The sequence below is a fragment of the Trachinotus anak genome, unplaced genomic scaffold (genome assembly GCF_046630095.1).
Source record: "Trachinotus anak isolate AG129_WGS33_773 ecotype Australia unplaced genomic scaffold, CSIRO_AGI_Tana_v1 ptg000021l, whole genome shotgun sequence".
NCBI lineage: Eukaryota > Metazoa > Chordata > Actinopteri > Carangiformes > Carangidae > Trachinotus > Trachinotus anak.
Genome location: NW_027273872.1, coordinates 7,477,048 through 7,487,500, shown reverse-complemented (window position 1 = coordinate 7,487,500; position 10,453 = coordinate 7,477,048). Strand labels below are relative to the sequence as shown.

Sequence of the window (10,453 nt, the reverse complement as noted above, 5' to 3'; positions counted from 1 at the left end):
TTCACCATGAATTGCAACATGTTTCCTTCAGATTTTTATAAGTCATCCTGATTTGTTTATAGTATAGTGTGCCTCTGTGATGTGACAGAGACCACAACAACAATTAAAGTAATATAACAGTATTTTTATATATATATATATATATATATATATATATATATATATATATATATAACAGAGACATGTTGACACCCCCCACATCATTGAGATGTAAAAGACAGGTCAAGTCATGTTCATTCATCTCTGTGAAGCAAATTACACTCAAGTTATTCAATCTATATGCAAACAAGTTTAATTCAAGTAATAGAACCATTTATTTCATTCCCTTAATAAATGTAAGAGTAAATCTACAGATATGGCAACACTTTTTAGCCAGTGATAGATTCATTATTAAATGGCCGGACTGCTCCTGCCAACACTAACCTTGCATACAGGGCAAAATCTACTAATTTGCCTAAATTACAACTAAGACTCAAAGTCTATAGCACTGCTGGTTGTAACCCACCAGAAAACAAAGTGTTGAATAGCTGAATGCTGGAATCACAACTATTTACAGTTTGACTCAGTAATGAGCAAAAAATGTTGTCTTCTTGTTGGCAGCAGAAAAAAGACAATATTGTATTGCTGAGTCAAAACTGTTAAATTAATGTACAGTGGCCATTTTAGGATCAGCTGCACTGTTAAACGTGGGCTCAAGTTTCACCAGTCTATGTGGTCTTCATCAGTAGCTAATGTTACTGTGCCAAGGTGCTAATGTTAGGTTGTGAACATATAGTCAACATGCATTAAAAACGTAACATGAAAACAACTGGATGTTACAATGCCGGCATTTATCATGATAGCATGGTAATATGCTTAAATTAAGTGTGTTAGTATGATGTGCTTATGTTTGCATGTAATTACCATGCTAACATTAGTTTGTTAGCATTAATTTGTAAAAGCACACAGCTGTGTCTGGCAGTCATTTGTTTTAGAGATCAGCTTTAGGACAATTGAAATTTGCACTTGTTGATAAAAATGTCAAGGAATTAACAAAGTCAATTATCCTGCCTGTCCATTGATCCTATTCCATCAAATAGATACTGGGATACTGAGGTGGAAATCTCTTTAAGCAGTTACTGTGAAATGTAATGAAGCACATTTACATATCGAGTATAAACGCATGAAGTCACCAGTTATTCTTGGCTCATTTAATCACAGCAGTTGTTGATTTTTCTGACATACCTTGGTGAGATGTCGCAGCCCTGTCTCATGAAGGCTCCCAGAGAGAACCAGAGGCTGTTGAATATGCCAAACTCGTTGGTCGACTCATTGGTCTGGATTTGCCCGTCCTCATATTCCTCAGTGTGCCACTCGTACGGGCTGAAGCGGCTGACAAGGAACAGCACCACACTGACCCCAATATAGGCAAAGACGATACACATCCAGATCTCATAGGCAAGTGGATCCAGGAAAGAGAAGACTCCTGGTTTGGATTTTTGAGGCTTCTTGATCATGATGGAGATTCCCAGAGACATGAAGGGCTTTGAGAAGTCAATCACCTCCTCTCGTACCAAAGTGATTGTCAGAGGAGCCACGGCAATGTCTGCTTTCTATCAAACCAAACGACAAACACAAACAAAACAGGACCAAAGATTTCAGAATGAACTCAGAAACTGAGTTAAAATGATTTATTTCATTTTATATATAAAATGAAACTCACCCCATACACTAACTCTCCAACCATCCCGTTCCAGATTTTGGTCTCTGCATCTCTGGCTCCATATTTCCCATCCCCCACTATTTTCAGTTGATATTTGAAGCCGCAGTGCTTCGCTATCTCTGCAGCCAGATCTACACAGTAACCCTCGTAGCGTTCATTGTCTACAAAAAGGTCAGCGTTCTTTTTCAGCATTACATACGGAGCTTCCTGAAGGACAGACACAAAAAAACAGAAAACACTGTTCAGCACAAGAGGTTTGAATAACAATGCAAAAAGTAGCTTCAAAGACAAAGGTTTCACACAGGGCTGACAGGTCATTATGAATACATGAGGGTTCTGGTCTTGAACAAAGCACGCCCTCAAGAAGATATTGGTATATATGGTTTTATTCTGGTTGCATACAGTAGTGGTTAATCATGCAGTCATACATTACAATATTTACCAAGATGGTGGTGACAATAACAGTTTTGTTCTCCATTCCTGTTGATTCATTTGAAAAGACATCAGATTTGGTTACAGCCATTTTGTCCACCTCATTCCAGTATCCAATCTGATGGGGAAAAAAAAGCCATGAGGACAATATGTACACTGCTTATATTGAGGGCTAAAAGTGCTGTTCATTGGTTTATTGCCCTCGTATGCTTACCTTTACTGGACCATTACTCTTTAATTCCATTACATTCACTGAGTAGTTGACTCTCTTTCCATGTTGATCAAACTGGATGTTTCCTGTCAGGCCTTCAACGCGCACCTTAGAAGCACAAAATCAAACTGTCACAATATGGCATCTTCAACCTGCCTTTCACAACATTTTGACATGTCCTGCATAAGTCATCATACTGCGTTCGATCGAAACAGGCAGTTGGATGTGAGTTAATGTGGAAGAAGACAATTTTTACAATTTTAAGAACTAAAAAGATTTTCCATGATCTTGAACTGTCATTAATTCTACCTCTGTCCCTAGCGAATACAACCTGCTACAATGGGGACCCTGGTACTAATTGAGTTGTACAGGTGCAATGACAGGACAGGGTGATTGATGAAAGATTTGTGAGAGTATTTTAACCTGGAGGTTTAATGGATGTCAATTGTTATAAAGTGAGGTAATCACTTAAAACATGCTATTTTCCAGCTAAAGATCATCTTAGATTTCCTTCAGAGCAATTAACCAAGCAGCAGGATGCACATAGCTTTTTCCTTTTATCTGAATCTCTGCCTTGAATCTCTGATCCTGGGAGAAGTCTCTGAACCCTTTCTAACAGCCATTAGGCACCATGGATATGGATGATCTTAAGCATAACAACTGTATTTGGTGTTTTCAATTGACATTTTTGTCATGATTGAAGTGCTGGTATTTAATGTCTGAGACAGCTTATCTAATATTGATCAAAGGCTTTGTGGCTATATTGCCAGTGTCTGCTGGCTAGGTGGGGCGGACATGCATATGATCCACAAAGAAGAGCTGCTTCTCACCATGCCATCAGGAGATGACTGGGAGATAATGGGTTGGATTCAGTGAAGGTAAATGAAAGTATTAAAGGTGCTGGATATTTTGTCCTTAAAAAATCTCCACAGACAGTTTGTCTAAGATCATCCATGGTGCGGTTTTGATGGCCCCATCCTGCTTCCCCAAGTTTGCTCCCTGATAAGTGTACTCTGCTTCCTGTTATTCTCCCCTCTTCTACAAAGTTAGTGTCATGATCCCAAATCATGCTGAGCTTCAGAGCACCGGAAAGACATCAGGAATCTACTGGTGTCCAAATTGGAGAGAAGACAAACAGTGTTGTGTTGAGACACTTGAAAGAGGTTCTTCATCTCTTCTCTTATTGGCAGCCAATCTAAATAACAGAAGGGCCATGGCAGGAAGAGCCAGAAGGAGGCTTACAGGTATCCCGTGGAGTTCATGTAAACACAGTTAAGTTTAAAAGCAGTGTTTCTAACAAAACACATTGGATATATACTTAAGGCTGAACAAAAGTAGTGACTGGATTTTATTTCTCAGAAATATTTTTAAGCAATATTTTGAAACTATTGTTCACATTCTGGCAAGCTGTCTTGTTCTCCCCAAACCTATTGGTAATAATGGTTATTGGTACTTAACTGCCAGTAACTTGATCAGTAGAAAAGCTTAAAACCAGTGGATGGGATAAAGCCTTCCTTTCATTTTCATATAAACATGACAAAACACTTAGCTAAATGCCAGTTTAATTTGCTGTCTGTGTGGTCTGCTAAGAAACTAGTAAGTAAGATGTGAGCCAGACATATGTAAGCTTCCCACTGAGAAAATCATTTGTTTAGATTTTTTTTCAGTCTAGACATGACATGCTCTTATTTTTTCACTGCTCTTCTTCCACCTGAGATCGAACCCAGCTGGCCACTGACATCATTTGATGTTGGTGTTTGGCTGAATGTAGGTTGTAGTGTCGGGTGACCAAAATTCAGTGTCAGAACAACGTTTAATGCCAATGTTCATTTGTCGTAGAATACTGACGACAGCTAATGTTGATATTTTGTTATTTTTAGGTTGTGTAGTTAAGTAACCAAAATCCAACGTCTTCCAAACGTCAAATCTCAAGGTAATCTTGACACAAAAATATCGCCATTCTAGTCATGAGCAAAGCCTAACCTCTACTTAACATGACAATGTCAGTTAGTGAATGTTGAGCTTGGACGTTGACCCGAATTTCATTTCCAACCAAAATTTAACGTCAGTCTGACGTTAGAGTGTTTATAATAAAACATCCTTCTGACGTTATATTGACATCCGGTGCCAGGAAGGAATAGTTCCTCAGCATTAGAATAGTGTAGTCTGTCATCATAATTCTCAATCAGGGGTGTCGGCATCTGGCCTTTACGGTCTAGTATTATGGGATAAATATTTTTACTCTACAATACAGATCTCACTTTTGTGTAGTCTGCCGCCCACCCAGATTAGACTTAGATTGTCAGGTATAGAGCCAAATTATTCAGTCAGCATTGATTAGAAGTCTGATTTATCTGCCTGTAGAAAATCATTGAAGTTGTCTGTTGACAAGAGCAGAGATGGGAAATGTTTTTCAAACATTTTACTGCACTGAATGTCAATGCTGTGATCTTGTCCAATCTGGACACCAATAGTTTCCTCAAGACTTTCTGCTGCTTTGTAGCTCAGCGTGGAGCCCACTTTGAAATAATCTTTAACCATGGCACCAACTTCATTAGAAAGGCGAGCAATAACAGAAGCCTTTGATGAGTTTACTCGGCCGTTCAGGAAGAGCTAACAAAATATAAAGTCTGCATCTTATGGAAACACACATATTCCTCACTCGAAGGGAACCTTGGAGAGGTAAGGGCTATTAGGACTGCACCTTTGAGCATCTTGTTAGTTGGTTTATTGCTCTTATGGAAATCCAAGATGATGACCCTAAACCTTTTGTGCAACACCATGGGCAGTTTTTTTTTTTTAAGTATGTTTCGCATATTTAATGGGTACTTTTTCTTTGGGGTTATCTATTCAGATACTGAAGGTGGTGCCCATTATGTAATTTCAGATAAAGTAAATGTTTTCTGAATAAAAACACCTGAAGGTCAGAGATTATATTGATATCTGCTATCAGTTGCTCTTGGCTTTAAAGGCTTCACTTCGCTTTACTTCAATGTTGACTTGTATTCCAACTTCAAAATCTGCGGCTACACACCAAAAAAACCTCAAAGATAGAAAAAAAATCCACTTTGGCTTCACTTTTGCTGTCAAGCTTCATTTCTCAGCAGGAGTGAAGCTAATCTTTTCTTGCATCAAAGCTCAGAGGACAGTTTGTGTGTAGGCCTCTGTTTCCCGTCTGAGGATCAGCTGTCAGTGTAACCGTGTGCATGCACGTGCATAGCAAAAACATCAGTCTTTAATCAATCTCTGTGATGTGCACTCTGCCTTTGTGGGTGTTTGTGTATTTCTTAAGGGAGATCTTCTGTTACCCTGGTAACAAATCCTTGCCAACAAAAGGATCTGTTTATGTTCTGTGTGTTACCTGTTTCAATGCTCGCTCTATCTCCACTCCCTGAGCCCAGGGTACTGCAGGGTTGGCCAGGCAGTCGCCATTGTTGGCCCTCCTGGTGAAGTCGATGCGCTGTTTATGCAGGTATCGGAAAGCCTCTGTCATCACTTGCACGGCGTCGTAGGTCAACGCAGATGTGTACTACAACAAGACAATGGGAAAATATTATGGAGATTGGGTTGCCATAAATGTAGGAATCTTTTTCCTCTCAGTCTCTCAAACTTAACCCCTGATAATAACATTAATCCTCACCCAAGTACAGTAAACCTGGTCCAATTCTTTAGGATAAATCTGGTGACATTCTAAATCTGGGTTAGATGTTTCTTCACTGTAAACACAGGCACTGCACTTTACTTTTAAGTTTGACTCACATACACTGTCCTGTAATTAGTTACTACAGCATCAAATCCACAGCTGTAAAAAGTCACCAGGGGAAGTACAATTTACTCCTTATTGAGTTATATTTGCTGTTTTAGTAAATTAGGTAGGCTTTTTTTTTTTTTTTTTTTTTTTAAATTGAACCATATATTTGTGGCCCACTCTTCAAAGATTTACATCTCCATCAGGAACTCAACAGCCAACGACAAAATCCAACAGTGTCTTTTTCCTCTGTACTTCCCTGCACCATCTGTATCTCTCAGGCCAGTGACATCCCAGTGACATCATTGTAACTTTTTCCAGATTTTCTTTGCAACTTAATAGGTAGTCTTTTCCTAAAATCAGCAACAAAAGTAAATATTTGAACTTCAATTGTCAAGAAATCATTGGCAGACAGCACAGTGCACCTGGTTAAAGACCGTTTTATATCAAAGGTCACAGGAGGGTTGAGAGAGGCAAAACTCTGAACACTGATGAGACACATCACTGTCATTATTATGATTATTACTACTATATACTATTATCATATTACTCATGACTGGGTAAACAGGGGTGATATTTCCCAGCAACTGAAATCCATCAGGGCAAAAAACAAATCTATGGGGTCTCAATTAGCAGGAATGAGATGCTTTTTTGCTCCACTGCAGATGGCTGTGTGACCTGTCTCAATATCAGCCGTGCGTCTACCATTCAGTGATGGTTTGAGGCGATCTAGACTGGAACAGTGAATTCTGTGCCTCACGTCAATCCATAGATCTGGAGTGCAACCTTGCCTCAATCAACTTGAATAATTTGTTGACAAAAGAGGCTTTTACTTTAAATTCTTACTTTAAATTCAGCCATCGAACAAATGAAGATGACCAATATCAGCCACTTTGAAGTGTCCACCTTTGAAGTTGTAAACCACACACACAAACACAACTTCTCCTGCTCATTATCCTGCCTGGTATTTAGGCATCTTGTCCTAATTAAACAATTTCACACATTAACAACACATTAAAGCAACTCAGGCACATTTAAGTGCTTTCAAAGACATTTTCAACCAATCCCACACCACAAATAAATATAAATAAAGAACTAGACTCCTTAAGTGTGTGTAAGAATCTATACATGCACTCAGGAACATGTACATGATTAAACTCACCCTTATTTTACTGTCAGCACCAGGATACTCCTTTTCTTCCAGGGCTTCCCATCTCTGGTCAAACTTGGATACCAAAGGATCATCAAAGTCAACAATCTGAAAGCCTGACACATTGGCACCACCATACTGGATTTTGGATAGATCTCCATCAACGAAGCCCTGAAAACATGAAAACAAAAACCCAATTATTGTCTCTATGATTGGTGCATAACAGCAAATAGAATTTAATTTAATAGAATCCATAATAAGTGCCTTAGTAGATTACACTTACCAGATTGGCTATAATGTAGTGGTAACCTTTAACATGTCTGCCAATTGTGATGACCTGCAGAGTTATGAGATAAACAAATATAAAGACTTATAAGAAAAAATAAATAGTCTCAGGCAAGTTTGACTTCTATATGATTTTGACTTTCACTGTAACACTTTTATAGACCTGGAGTGTGACAGTTAGAAATAAAACACTATCATTATATCCTGACATTATAATTTGTCACTCTCATGCCAAACATGGGTGACAGTCCAGGCTATTATCACCAGATAATAGCCGCAGGCACAAATACTATTAGACACAGTGTAGATATCCAATTCCAAACCCACTTCCCTTATCAGTAGAGCAACGGAGAAAAAGAAGAAAATAACAGAAATCTCAGCTACATACCATTTCAGTACCTCACACAAATGACACACCTGAAACTAATCCCACTGCTTGAGTGGCACCTCCGTTTGTCAGGGCTACTACTTGAAGCAGATTTGAATAATAATGTCTTGTATCTCGTATGTAAATGTCTTTGGCATGAGGCAAAAAACTTCCACCTGAACAGATTCTGTTTTTCCCTGATAAACAGGCACCGAGGCAGAGGACATTGATTTCATTCAGCATTCAGTTAAACAGACGTTGGCATGCTTTAAATGCTAATCGATAAAGCCTCTCTCATGGGTAAAAGGTGGAGTAAAAATAACCTGTTTATGTGCATCTGCTCTGCTTTTAACTGCAGTTTTGTTTACAGCCCAAACGAACAATTAGTGTAATTGTTCTAGTGCCTTTCTACATCTGCTGGACTGCTGGGTCTATGTGATGTTTTTTTTGTAATTGCTGTATCAAATGCACATATTTCAGTTGAATATCACTTTTGTCCTACAGGAATAATTAAAGGACAATAGGGTTGTTAGCAGTTCCTGCATTTCCTTACTGTTTTTTAAATTACTGCAGATCGTTTCCTGATATTATTTATACCTCCCACTGCTATCCTCATATAATAAAATTGTTTTTATTTTCCCTTCACCTTGGCTGTTTTCAAAGTAAATATAATGGCTGAATACGAAGAATATTTAGTTACATGGACTGTAGGTATCTTGTTTTGGTTCAGGTGATTTACTTAAAGTGAGTAATTTTTCCAAGATAACAATTTTTTTAACCTCTAAGTAAATTATAAACTTGATAAGCAATAAAATAGCTTTGAGCATATGGAGGACAATGTTGGCTAATGTTACCAAACTAAAGATGTAATGAATGCGCTCTATCACTGACTTTGACTCTTCTCACCTTTTCTCTAGTGTTTACCTTCCTCAAAATGTCACTTGTGGCCACAATTCAGGCAAAGTTATAGAGTCTCATTTCTGGTGGATCCTAATTTAACCACATTATTAACAATCAAAGTTTTTCGCCTTTTACTAAAGACTTCCATGAAGAACCAGAAAACACAGTCAGCAGATCAGCAAGCTACTGGGAGTAATTTACTAATATGAGTAAATATTAGTGTTTTAATGTAAATCTGCAAAACACAAAATCAAAAATCATGGAAAATACAAAAAATAAGCAACAAAATCCCCAAAGTCACGGCACATTTGCAACAAAACAAGTAAAATTTCAATCGAAACATCCCAGGTGGCTTAGTTCAAGCTCTTAGGTGAAGCAGAAGCAGACACATAAAAAGAGCAGAATTTTCACAAATGTGTTTCATTCATCTGCAAATAGCTTTGGGATGTGAAAACCAATATCAGCAAAATATATTCAGGCACCACTCAGTAGATGTTATCATATCAGCAACAATTCATCTCAGGTGTTTTCTTCAGTTTAAGTTCTACAGATGTAGGGAACCAAAACATATCTCTCAAAAAAGTGTGCTTTTGTAGCTAACAGGTGCAAGCTGGAATGATTGTAGGAAGATGGAAGCAAAAAACAGGCAGCATGTGAACTACTGTTACCTCTGTCATTTCTAATCACTTGTCTCTGCTGGCAAGGAGAGGATCATAAGAGAAAGAGTCTCTGTCAAAACAGAGGCCTGCATCACCCACTGTTCACTGTAATCTGAAACCCCATTTCAACACCAAATCCAGACAGAGACAGACATGACCATAGCAATCAGACTCCTGACAGCACTCCTGACTGCCACTGTAAGTGCACTATTTGTTCAAACACCTTAAAACATGGCAACAGCACCCACTATACCTTTACCTTAATCCCAGTTCAGCTGCTTGTGAGTCTGATATGATATACAGAGGCATTCACTTACTGAGACATCAAAGAAAGACAACAAAACACCAACAACCCCAGTGTAAAGCTGCCCAAATCATGTCAACATTATAGTAGTAGTGTAGGTTCTCAATGAAGCGCTGAATTTGTTTAATTTACAAAAAAATGATTCCGGTGATGCAGATGTTTTCTCTGTCGTAGTGACTTTTAGATATTGCTGTCAAAATTGTAAGGTCAACATTTATATCCAGCAAGGCTCATTCTGCAAAGCAAAGCTAATTCAATTTTCTGTACTGGCCTTACAAACTAAATACCACATGCAACATTAAAATGGTGCCTATAATGTCTATGTTCTACTGTCTCAAGTAGGTCAAAAAACTCTACACTGTACCTGCTCCATGATGTCTTTTACTTTGTCCTGTTCACAGTCCAGGATCACTCTCCTCTCCTTCTTGTTCTCCAGGTCTTGGAACAGCGAGCGGTAGGCCTCATCCTTCCTCTCATCTTTCAGGTTGCCCACGTTGATGGCTGTCACCTGCCACTTCTTCTCTGCTGCTGTGTCCAGAACAACCTGCAACGTCGTCAGGCCTGAGGATGGATGAAAATTAAAACTTAATTCATACTTTCTGGCTGAATGATTTATCCATGGTATTCTTTTCACAATAGTCTTGGAGAACTGACATTTTAGAGGTATCCTGCTCACAAATGGGAATGAAAACATC

At 38.5% G+C, this 10,453-nt stretch overlaps 1 protein-coding gene across 7 annotated transcripts in view; it reads right to left on the bottom strand.

The window, feature by feature from the left end:
* Positions 1 to 10,453, bottom strand: part of gria2b (glutamate receptor, ionotropic, AMPA 2b) — a 47,973-nt gene that overhangs the window by 7,241 nt on the left and 30,279 nt on the right. For all 7 annotated transcript variants that reach the window (XR_011684481.1, XR_011684480.1, XM_071457647.1 and 4 more), the window contains exons 4-11: positions 10,123 to 10,319; positions 7,527 to 7,580; positions 7,256 to 7,414; positions 5,707 to 5,874; positions 2,349 to 2,453; positions 2,145 to 2,252; positions 1,703 to 1,909; positions 1,225 to 1,592 (exon numbers count right to left, since the gene is read on the bottom strand). Coding sequence is in view for 5 of the 7 variants with exons in the window: in XM_071457647.1 (XP_071313748.1) it covers positions 1,225 to 1,592; positions 1,703 to 1,909; positions 2,145 to 2,252; positions 2,349 to 2,453; positions 5,707 to 5,874; positions 7,256 to 7,414; positions 7,527 to 7,580; positions 10,123 to 10,319 (1,366 nt within the window). In the remaining 2 variants the exon portion in view is untranslated. The remainder of the gene's footprint in view (positions 1 to 1,224; positions 1,593 to 1,702; positions 1,910 to 2,144; positions 2,253 to 2,348; positions 2,454 to 5,706; positions 5,875 to 7,255; positions 7,415 to 7,526; positions 7,581 to 10,122; positions 10,320 to 10,453) is intronic.